We start from the raw sequence: 11,706 nt of genomic DNA on the forward strand, positions 1-11,706 counted from the left end.
TGCATTCCTTCTGCAGCCTCATGCTGCAGGAGGCTCTGGGAACACAGACCCTCTATCTTGAATCAGCAGTTGCATATCCAACATTGTTTTAGTTTTCCCCTGCAGAGTTTTCAACCCACTGCCAGTTGTATGGTTTTCCAAGTCAGTTCGGTACACTGAGAATCCACTGTGGTCTTGCCTGTAAACGGACTTGTCAGAGTACAGAGAGGCTTGATTTTTTTTTTTTTTTTTTTTGTCAGCCTATGTGTGAGATCTCAAAGTGTGCAGAGTTTGTTTCCATCCAGAGGTTCAGTGTTGAGGTGTGTGTAGATATACTGATTTTTCTCATGAAATTGAGCGACCGGGTTAATACCTGGCCCGAGGAATTAGGTTAATCCTAAAGTGATGGAATTTATTTAAGTGATACATTTAGTGTTTTGGTAGTACCCATAAAAAATAATGATAGTGATAAAAGTGCTAATAAGGGTGTTAAGTGCCAGCCACTATTTGTTACATATTACAGGACTGCACCAACTCTGTGAAGGTAGGTACGATTAATCTCCATTTACAGGTGAGAAAATTGAGGTGAGGTAAAGTTAAGTAACTTGCTCAAGGTTACAGAGCTACTAACTGGTGGAGCCAGTTATAATGAGCATCTTTACCTGAGGAATTGTTTTTGGAAAGTAGGAAGGTGTTTGGAAGCTTCTGCTTCAGGGTTTCTGCCTGCTTCCTGGAAACTCCATCCTGTGATCTAATAACAGCCTTTATATTCCAGGCCACACCAGATCTGTTGAAAGGTCCGCAAGAGCTCACTCAACAAAGCAATGAGGAGACGGCCAAGCAGATACTTTACAATTACCTCAAAGAAGGGTTAGTGATATTCCTTAAAGGACCAAAGTATTGTCCTTTCTGGTGGGGTCTTCATTTTTTTCTCCTGAGACCTTGTGTTTTGCCTTGCCTTTCTGATCTGTGTGAACTATTGAGGCTTAGGACTCAATGGCTGGAGCTTTCGTAACAGTATTTGAGTCTTGGGTACTGAGTGTGAAGAGCAAGGGGATGATGAATATATGTGATATATATTTTAATTATTTTAAACCTGTACATCCAACGTGAAACTCGAACTCACGACACCAAGAGCAACAGCCACATGCTTTTCTGACAGGGCCAGCCAGGCACCCCTGTTTTTCAAATGACTTTTTCTTGTTTAAAAAGAAGTTCAAAGATGGGAAGAATATCTACTCTTCGGTTTTCAACTAAGTCAGCCACCTTGAGTTCTTCATGCACAGAGTAGTAATCAATTATTCGCAGTTACAAACAAAACCACCTCCCCCACCCCCCGAGTTGACATTGGCCAGGAGCCCCTACTTCTATGATTTTTAAAGCATGTATGACTCATTTAAAAGAAGTGCTTTTCACATACTTATCTTGGAGGTTGAGTTTGAGTAATCTGGTTTTCAGTCCTTGCTTAGATACTAAGTCAGGAATTTGCAGTTTCTGTTTCCATTGTCTCATCGGATAGGAAAAAAACTTTACAGCCTGATGTGACTGCAAGTCACTTACTTGAACAAGTACCCATTGGTATCAAAACCCTTCGTATTTTTGCATCGTACCTTCCAAATATAGATCAGTAATACAAAGCTGACAAAATAGGTTCAGAGTATAAGAGATGGGCTCTTTTTTTTTGAGGTGAGGGAGAGGTAGTAACTGAAGAGATCCTTTTAGCTAAGAACTAGTTATTGGTGTCTCTCTGTGAAGGTTTTTTACCATGTTAAGATTTAGGGAGAAGGACTTTTGATTTTTAGAATTCTTTCTCTAATTTTTTTTTTTTGCTCATGATTTATTGAGAGACTGGGGAGACAGACTTTAATAGGAGGTGGCTATTTAAGGAAACTTATTTAAAATTTTCCTAATTGCCAGGTATGTGTGATAGAAGGTGTGGTAGAAGTTAATAAAACTCTGATCATTACCTGTGAAAATGTAGACAGCTGCGGTGTTGACAGTCTTGGCCTGGGGGATATATTTTTTTTAAACACAGCATAAAAACCAGTTAAAAATCACTGTAGATCATTCTTAGCATTAAGATTTAAAAGTAAAGTGTGTGACTGTGGGTTGTGAGAGAGAGACACACACAGAAGAAATTCCTTGCTGGAATGAAATCAGTCATTTGAGTCAAACAACATATTAGTAAACTTTCACTGTGTGTTTTCTCCAGGCTTAGAATGTGGGTATATCTCTTTCACATGTTTGGGAATAGGAACTCTTCTCCCAAATTGAGTGGTAACGTGTAACAAGGTGTTGGAAGAGAAATACGCCTCTTCCCTCAGTGGTTTTGTCTGCAGCCTTAATTAATTCATACCTCTTGCAATTTATCTTCTTAAACGGCTTGTTTGTGTGTCCTGGCATCTGAAGTATCCTGAGAACCGTGGTTGTGCCCCTTACTGGTTTTTTTTTTTTCTTCCTGCTGCCTGTTTTCCAGAAGCACTGATAATGATGATGCAACTAAACGGAAGGTCAACCTGGTTTTTGAGAAAATCCAGACTTTAAAGTCTCGAGCAGCAGGGAGCACACAAGGAAATAATCAAGTAAGTTGGAGTTTTGTATTCTGTAGAGGGCATTTAACTTGGAATGTGGCAAACAAATTGTTGTTTCTTCAGCCTGTACATTTGGTTATGGCAGTAAGTGGGAAGTTACCCGAGTTGTTAGCAGGACCTAAGATGGAAGACCATGCTTTAAATATTATTATTATGCACCAACTTTTTTTTCAGAAAGGTTTTAAGATATTTTATTTTTAAATTTTTTTTTTCAACGTTTATTTATTTTTGGGACAGAGAGAGACAGAGCATGAACGGGGGAGGGGCAGAGAGAGAGGGAGACACAGAATTGGAAACAGGCTCCAGGCTCTGAGCCATCAGCCCCAGAGCCTGACGCGGGGCTCGAACTCACGGACCGCAAGATCGTGACCTGGCTGAAGTCGGACGCTTAACCGACTGCACCACCCAGGCGCCCCAAGATATTTTATTTTTAAAAATAATAGCATATTGGGGCTCCTGGGTGACTCATTTGGTTAAGTGGCCGACTTTGGCTCAGGTCATGATCTCATGGCTTGAAGGCTCCTGAGTTCGACCCCCGGGTTGGCCTCTGTGCTGACAGAGCCTGTGTCTGTGTCTCCCTCTGTCTCTGCCTCTCTTTCTCTCTCAGAAAAAATAAAAATTAAATAAAAAAAAAAACCTATAACGAGACAAACAGGTGGTGAAACAAATAGGTAGTGAAATTTAGAAAGAGAAAATAAAAATAGGAAGAATGAGGCATCTGGGTGGCTCAGTCAGTTAAGTGTCCCACTTTAGCTCAGGTCATGATCTGATGGTCCATGAGTTCGAGCCCTGCAGCCTGTGACCTGCTTTGGAGTCAGTGTCTCCCTCTCTCTCTCTGCCCCTCCCCCACTCATTCTATGTCTCTGTCTCAAAAATAAACATTAAAAAAAAAAAAAATAGGAAGAATGACTTGAAATCATGAATGGAGAACCCTAACATATTCCAAGGTTTTGAAGGAAGGTAAGTGTGAACTGGACCCAAGCTCTAGAACTTCAGAGAGTAAGAAATAAGAGGATAAGAACAAGAGAATAAGAATAGAGACTGGTGAAGTCAACCAGCATGGGTGGGAGAGAAAGGAAGGAATGGATTGGGGCCAAATTCTTTAAAAAAAAAATTCCTGTTTATTATACTGAATTCCAGTTGGGACTTGGAGATTTTTTGTTGTTGTTAGAAGAGTCCTCTCATATTTGATGAACATCTGCTACATGTCAGACACACTTGTGCCCTGAGAAGAAGCAACATTTAAGAGGGATGACTAGGGGCGCCTGGGTGGCGCAGTCGGTTGGGCGTCCGACTTCAGCCAGGTCACGATCTCGCGGTCCGGGAGTTCGAGCCCCGCGTCGGGCTCTGGGCTGATGGCTCAGAGCCTGGAGCCTGTTTCCGATTCTGTGTCTCCCTCTCTCTCTGCCCCTCCCCCGTTCATGCTCTGTCTCTCTCTGTCCCAAAAATAAATAAACGTTGAAAAAAAAAAAATGAAAAAAAAAAGAGGGATGACTAAAAGCTTGTTCCTTAACCCTGCACCACCTGAATTGACATCCACTTGTTGCTTGTGTGTCTTCTCTTTCCCTCCTGGGGAATTCTGCATGGAAAGGAAAGAAAATGCCAGAGACAAGTCACAGGAAGTTTGTCTATAGCTTCTTTGTAACTTTGGAAACATATGTATACGATGTTTTTAGGCATCAGCTACCCTCTTCTCTCCACTGTTCAGCACTCAGCCAACCCATGACTGCTGTTAGGATATCCAGTAGAACAGTTACATACATACATTATTCCCACAGGGGAATCTTTGAATTATATACCATGCTTATAGGCAAGCTTCAGGGGTTCTCCATAGTTCTTACAATTGAAGTGTTTTGCTATAAAACTCTTAAATCCAAATTATCGCTGTCAGTCTTGCTTTTCACTCACTGGCATATTTTTTGGGTGAAAACATACATCTTTGGTCTTGATGTTGAGACTGTGTTTGTGGGCACAGACTAAGGGGATCTGGATCAAACTAGGGAAGTTAGGTTAAGCCCTTTAGAATCCAGGACACTAATGGTGTCTCAAAAGAGTAAAGAACGCTCTGGGAGAAGAAGGGAAGGCAGGGCGTTCTAGGTAGAGGGACCAGCATGCACAAATATAAAGAGGTGTGTGTTTGCTATGTTTAGGGGACTGGAGGTAGTTTAATGTAGCTGGAGCAGAGAGCCAGGATATGGGGAGGAAGTGCCAGGTGGAAAGGACCTTGGATATCACATAAGTTTCCATTTTAGGCTGAAGGTGATGGGCCATCATTGATGGACTTTGAACAGGAATGAATAGTGTCATATTTGTAGAAATTTATTCCTTTTGCAGCTTTTGGAGAGAGGTAAGGTAAGAGGAAGGGAGATCAATTAGGCTGCTGGCGCATGAAGCCAGAGATGATGAGATGAACCATAGCTCTTCGACTTCTGGCTGAGATCACAGCACCATGACTGCTGAATTGCCCATACTTTTCTACTCTCCATCTCTCCCTGTTATTTCTGAATCTGATTATCTGCAGGCAAAGGCTTGGGAGTTTTATCTTTTTGGTGTCAGCTAAGTGATTTCCTTTGAGAGAAGGAAAGACCATGTTGGAAACAACAGAGCAGGTAGAGTTTTCATTTGGGCAAGAACAATGTACAATTTCTCATGAGTTGGATTTAGATTTCCATATTGGATTGTTCTCATTTTGCTTAAGGAAATAGGAAGTCCTGTGTTTTTGTTGACTGTTGGGTTCAGTTAACTTCACAGGAGTAAGTCAGGAAGTACCTCGTTCCAAGTTCATTATACACAGCTCACACCTGGATTCAGGTGCAGGAGAGCCAGGACATGGCATTTTCTAGCTTCATTTCCTGACTCCCCTTTGTAGTTTTCTAGCCACTTTGCTATAGGATTTTAGCCAAATCCTTTTGAGAGCATCTCCTGTTATTGTATCCATGGAAGAAACAAAAAGAGATCATTAATATTCATACTCAGATCAGAGATGATATTTTCTAATAGGCTCTCTTTAATCAGATCCCTCTTTGTTATATCTGTCTTCATTATGGAAATGTAGCATCCAAAAGAAGAAAGCCATTGTAGCTAGCATCCGTTTATTTATTACTTGTATACAGGCATATGCAGAGAGTGAGAAAATTTCTGGTTATGGAGCAGTAAGTCCCAATGTCATGGAAGTTCTGTAATAGATGGATTGTGTGAAGGGCCTCGGAGACACGGAGACATGGGCTTTGGGTATAACTTTATGCAGTGGATGAATCTTCAACAAATGTTTATTTTTATCTTTTTATATTGTTGGCATCTGACTCATATACAGTAAATTGCACAAATCTTAACTGTGTAGTTTGTTGAGTTTTTTTTATTTTATTTTATTATTATTATTTTTTTAACATTCATTTATCTTTGAGACAGAGAGAGACAGAGCATGAACGGGGGAGGGTCAGAGAGAGGGAGACACAGAATCCGAACCGGGCTCCAGGCTCTGAACTGTCAGCACAGAGCCCGACGCGGGGCTCGAACTCACGGACCGCGAGATCATGACCTGAGCCGAAGTCGGCCGCTCAACCGACCGAGCCACCCAGGCGCCCCTATTGAGTTTTTAACAGAGGTGTGTGTCCATGCACACACCACCCAGATGAAGATACAGAACGTTCTGATCATCCCCAGAAAGTCTCCTTGCGTCCCTTTCTCTATAGGGATTTACATTTGAATTGGATCTTAAGATTTTGGTGTTACTGCTCAGATTGTATTTTGGGAGATGGAGAAAATAAAGCATCTTGAACATTTACATTAGAGAATCTTTGCAATAATTATAGGCTTCTAATTCTTCGTCTGAAGTCAGAGATCTGTTGGAACAGAAAAACAAGTTGACCACAGAAGTGGCCGAACTTCAGAGACAGCTTCAGCTAGAAGTCAAGGTACCTGTTTTTTCCTTTGTTATTATTAACATTTCTGTCTTGCTTGATAATGTTTTAAGCACATTGGGATGCCCAAGTGAAGTGAAAGTCAGGTTTTTTTTGTCCCCAAAAGAAACATTCCTCTCACTGCTGAGTAAAAATTCCTGTATATTTGGCTCCTGCTGTCCAGAGAAATTTTTATGTTTCTATTTTTTAAGTAGCCAAAGCATTATAGACACCATTTGCTCTGACAGAGTGAAACACTGTTGGATTCAGGCAGGCCAGTAGGAAACTTAAATGCATATAAAATACCCAAACTGAGTGATAGAAATAGCAGACCGAGGTTTAGCTGTCTTCATAGTTCTTTTAGACATATTACAGCTCATTCAATATTTAATATTCTTTCCAGTTGCAAAGTCCCATGCGAAATGATGTAGTTTGATTAAGTTTTCTAATAAGTAAGTGCAAAAGCCATGGAGTCCATCAGAGTTTCGAGGTAATCTGTGGGATTGCGTTAGTGTTGAGTGGAGGTACTTTCAGATCACATGTATTTATATTAGAATCAGCAGAACATCAAGGAAGAGAGAGAGAGGATGAAAGCAAACTTGGAAGAGCTCCAGGGCCAGCACGACAGTAAGGTGGAAGAGAACTCCATGCTGCAACAGCGACTAGAAGAAAGTGAAGGGGAGCTCCGGAAGAACCTGGAGGAGTGAGTCCCGGGCCAAGAGCCTCTGCCCTTCCTGGGTTCTTGCATCCCACGTAGCCAGAATCTTTTTGTCCGTTTAATACCAACCAGCCTTCCAGATGTTAATAGGGGCTGCTGACCCTTCCTTTTCTCCCTCTTAACCTTTTAAAATGGAGAAACTGGTGACACATGCAGAAAGGTTAATAATTTAAAAAATCTTTATATACCTTAAAAAATGCCTTGTCAAGTTTCAGCCCCTTAGAGTGGCTCTTCATAGCAGATAAGTGAGAAGCAGGGAATACAGAGTATTGATATCTAAAGACAGAGTTCTTGAGGGATCTGGACCCAGCCTCTAAAAAGCACATCATATCACTTCTGTAATCTCCTAGTTGGTGAATTTTCTCCTGAGTGTTGCTGACCAGTGCTTATGCATCTGTTGAGTCTGCGGAGAGGGAAAGTCAAAGCCAAGATGGCCCTGTCATTATGTCATATTAAAATCTGCAACAAAAGGATCTGAAACCAGTGTCCGAAAATGTACAATGCTATGAAGCTCTGTGGACATGGTGGAAACCTTAAGTGAAGGTTTAAGTGGGGGTGAAATCTAGAAGGGAATTCAAGAAAAATAAGACATTATATAATAAAATCATTTAATTGCCCTTGCTATTTTGATGATGTAGTTTCTGCTTTTAAAGCATTCTTAGAGGTTAATTCCGGAAGAATTGGTGAGAAAAAAGCAAAATTTAGGGTGTAGTAAAGACTTTACAAAATAAAAAGGTAAAACAGTTGTCAGTTTGATTTAGAGCAGAGGTTGGCAAACTTTTTCTGTCAGATAGTAAATACTTTATGGTTTATGGGCCATATGGTCTTTGTTGAACCCACTCAGTTTTGCCATTGTATTGTGCAAATGACCATATGCAATGTATAAATGAATGAGCATGGTTATATTCTGATAAAACTTTATTTACAAAATTTGGCTGTGGGCCAGATTGGCCAATAGGCCATGATTTGCCAGTTCTCCTGGGGCTGGGGGTAGGGTAGGGTGGGAGGTAGGGAATAGGGTGGCTTTGGTGAAGGCATTATCAAAGAGGTTGTGCTTTTTGGGGGTCAGTTTCTCATCTTATTGTCTAAATTCCAGGACCCTGTGGTTTCCTTCTGGGGAGAAATGGTCACTGTATAACCTTTCCCATTACATTGGTTTGAGTTCTCATTTGTCTTCTTGTTAGGCAAGTTAGACTGAAGTCATGAGTTCTCACCAGTGCCTTTTCTGGTTTGTGATGCCTTGTTCAGTATAGAATGGACAACAGAGGAGGCTCTTTGGGGCTTTAGATGACTCTGCTTGACCATCCTAAGGTCCACAATCAGACTGGGTGAAAAAAAAAGCTGGGCCCAGGAGAGTCTCTCTAATGGGTTTCCTTCCCTGCCAGACTGTTCCAGGTGAAGATGGAACGGGAACAGCACCAGACTGAGATCAGAGATCTTCAGGACCAGCTTTCAGAAATGCATGATGAGTTGGACAGTGCTAAACGATCCGAGGACAGGGAGAAGGGAGCTCTGATTGAGGTAAGGGGGACTGTGGGATCAGCTGATATGAAAGCATCTGCCTGGAGAGGATGGGATGGGTGGAGGTGGGGCAGACTGGATACTATGAGCCATAGTCTGTTACGTGTATTTGCTCCACTGTGCCTATGACTAGATTCCATAAAAGCATCACAGTATTATTTCCTTCTAGATTAATAGTTTTTAAACCTTGTCTTAGGAAAAATTTCAACCATACAGTAAAGTAGAAAGAGCAATTTATGAACTCCCATGGAGCTCCAACCCAGATCCAACAGTCGTCAACATTTTGCCATACTTTTACCATTTCTTCATCTGTCCCTTCATTTATCCCATCATTTTTTCATCTGTCCATCTGTTTGTCTTTGCTGAATCATTTCACAGTTGATTACAGATAATACCACACTTCACTCCTAAATTCTTTGGCATGCATCTTAAAAAAATTAGGGAATTTTGTTATAACCACAATACTATTATCATGCCTAAAACAATTAATAATTCCTATAATATAACAATAATGCTAATACCTGGTCCTTACTGAGAATTTACCAGTTGTCCCTCAAGTATATTTTATAGTTGTTCCTCCATACCCCAAGCCAGGATCCAACCTAGAATCCCATATTGCTTTAATTGTTTTCTCTCTTTGAGTTTGTCTTTGTATAGATTTTGGTGCATATTTCCAGCTTTCTTCCATTCCATTGGTTTTTGGAAGAGACCAGACCAATGGCCCATATTTTGGATTTGTCCGATTGTTCCTTATGGGGTCCATTAACTTGTTCCACTATCTTGTGCGTTGCCAGTAAATTTGAGGTTAGATCTAAACACTAACAGATTCAGGTTAAACTTTGGGTAAAAACACTTTGTAAGTAATTGTAATTATGAGAAAGCATTTTAAAGATGTTAGTGCCCATACAGCACTTATCACAGTTAAGTTTTTGTTTAAGGCTCCTACAAGACTGTAAGCTGTAGGAGGCAGGGTTGGTGATGACTGGCTTAGTGTTTTATCTGCAATAGCTGTACCTGTGACTGGGACATATGGCACTCAGCACATATTTGGTGGATGGTTGGATGGATGCATTATGAATGAATGAATAAGTGAATGAATGAATATATTTGCTGTGTACATAGGGTGCCTATCTGGCTTTTGCCCGTATGAGTATATTCCCTACTGAATATTTAGCTGTTCTGAATCCATGACTCAGTGGATGAGGTTGACTCTTTGCACTGCTTAACATTTGTTGATGATTGCGTGGTTTTCCAAAGACCATCATTATCTCTCCCCTGAATTAGATTGCCATTCTGTTGAGGTGGTAGATACACACATCGGTTATGAACATTGACATTGTTTTGTTGGGAATTGGGTATAATCGAGGCTCAGAAACAGACAGAACTTGTATCTCTGCGCTCATTTAGATGTTTTGATGTTGGCTATAATACTATCATAACCTGTATTCTTGGCATAGTTTTGACATTTATTTCCTTATAAGTGTTGGTTTATAGGAACAGCCACAAATAAATGATACAAAATTTAGAATGATGCAAAAAAAAAAAGCCCATAAAAAAATAAAGGTATCCTGTCAACCTTTAATTTTTATTTTCTACCACTTTCCCCCTAAGGACCTGGGTCTTTTCTTCATCCCCTGTCTTGGAGTTAAAGTTTCTGGCTGCCTGTAAGTGTCAGCTGTCAGGTGTTTACTCACCCCCTTCCTTGTTTGGTTTTGGAGTAATTGCCCAGGAGGGATTTTAGTTCTTGCTCTTTAGAACTTAGAGTCTCTTCCCCATGACTTGGCAGCGATGGAGAGCAGAGAGCTTGTGGCCACCCAGGATAGGCATACTCATGGATTCATTTTTCACATGGGCAGGGGGAAATCTCTTCTCTTCTCCCCACACAACCATCTCTCTGTCTCTGTTTGGACCTTTTCTCCCAAACAGGCCTTGGGCCTGTTCCTTAGCACCTATTTCCCTTTTTATCCAATGACCTCTATCTTAAAAGCCACCACATTTGTGGGATTAGACTGCTTCTCGTGGTGCTGCCTTCTTCAGAGGGCTGAGTTAGAAAGACAAGGTGCATTAGAATGAGGCTTTGAAAATGGGTGTGTTTGTCCCTGAAGTATTAAAACATCATGAAATGGAATCTTGAAATGGACAGGTGGTGGAAACATTTTCCGCACACTTTAATGACTATTTTTCTGCATTTTCTGTTTGCCTTCCTATCCATTGAGAACCTTCATCTGCCCTTCTGTAATTTAGGGACAATTATAGTGCCCCTGCAGCTTTGATACCTGCTTTTAGTTTATTTATTTTTTAAATTTTCTTATTGTTTTTTTTTTTTTATTTTTGAGAGCGAGGCAGACAGCAAGCAGGGAAGGGCAGAGAGAGAGAGGGAGTCACAGAATATGAAGCAGGCTGTGAGCTGTCAGGACAGAGCCCGATGTGGGGCTTGAACTCACAGACCGCGAGATCATGACTGAGCTGTAGTTGGCCGCCCAACCAACTGAGCCACCCAGGTGCCCCAATACCTGCTTTTAGAAGTTCATTTTTCAGAAACACTTTTCCTTATTATACTCTATAGTCTTCATAGTTCATCTTTTAAGGAGATAAACCTTAATACGTTTCATCATCCTTCTATATTTATTGTTTCTCTTTTTATTTTCAATTACGTAAAAATGTATTGAACATTTTTCACATGTATCCTTTTACTACTTTAGAAAAATTTCCTAAGGGTAAGCTTCCAGAAATGATGTCGTTGAACAGTTTATGGCTTTCAATAAAAATGTAGCTTCACAAACAAATTTAAATAGAAGACTGCCATGAATCCTATGATTCTTGTATGGACACTTTATTCTAAAAGAGGAAGGTGTTAGCTGTTGGGTTGCTCAATTTGTTCACTAAATTAAACCTATAATTGTTAGTTGTTCTTTTTATCTGGTATGCTGTATCCTTTTAGGTTCATGTTAGCACATTTGACCTTGCTTTATTCTGTATCTGTCCCTTTCTTCTAAAA

At 40.6% G+C, this 11,706-nt stretch overlaps 1 protein-coding gene across 5 annotated transcripts in view; it reads left to right on the plus strand.

The window, feature by feature from the left end:
* Window positions 1–11,706, plus strand: part of CGNL1 (cingulin like 1) — a 119,467-nt gene that overhangs the window by 19,706 nt on the left and 88,055 nt on the right. For 4 of the 5 annotated variants that reach the window (XM_040492808.1, XM_040492805.1, XM_040492809.1 and 1 more), the window contains exons 3-7: window positions 755–849; window positions 2,456–2,561; window positions 6,383–6,484; window positions 7,024–7,172; window positions 8,573–8,708. In XM_040492808.1, coding sequence (XP_040348742.1) covers window positions 755–849; window positions 2,456–2,561; window positions 6,383–6,484; window positions 7,024–7,172; window positions 8,573–8,708 — 588 coding nt within the window. The remainder of the gene's footprint in view (window positions 1–754; window positions 850–2,455; window positions 2,562–6,382; window positions 6,485–7,023; window positions 7,173–8,572; window positions 8,709–11,706) is intronic. The other variant, XM_040492807.1, reaches the window with a different exon arrangement.

The sequence above is a fragment of the Herpailurus yagouaroundi genome, unplaced genomic scaffold (assembly GCF_014898765.1).
Source record: "Herpailurus yagouaroundi ecotype Mexico unplaced genomic scaffold, PumYag 184, whole genome shotgun sequence".
NCBI classification, from domain to species: Eukaryota; Metazoa; Chordata; class Mammalia; order Carnivora; family Felidae; genus Herpailurus; species Herpailurus yagouaroundi.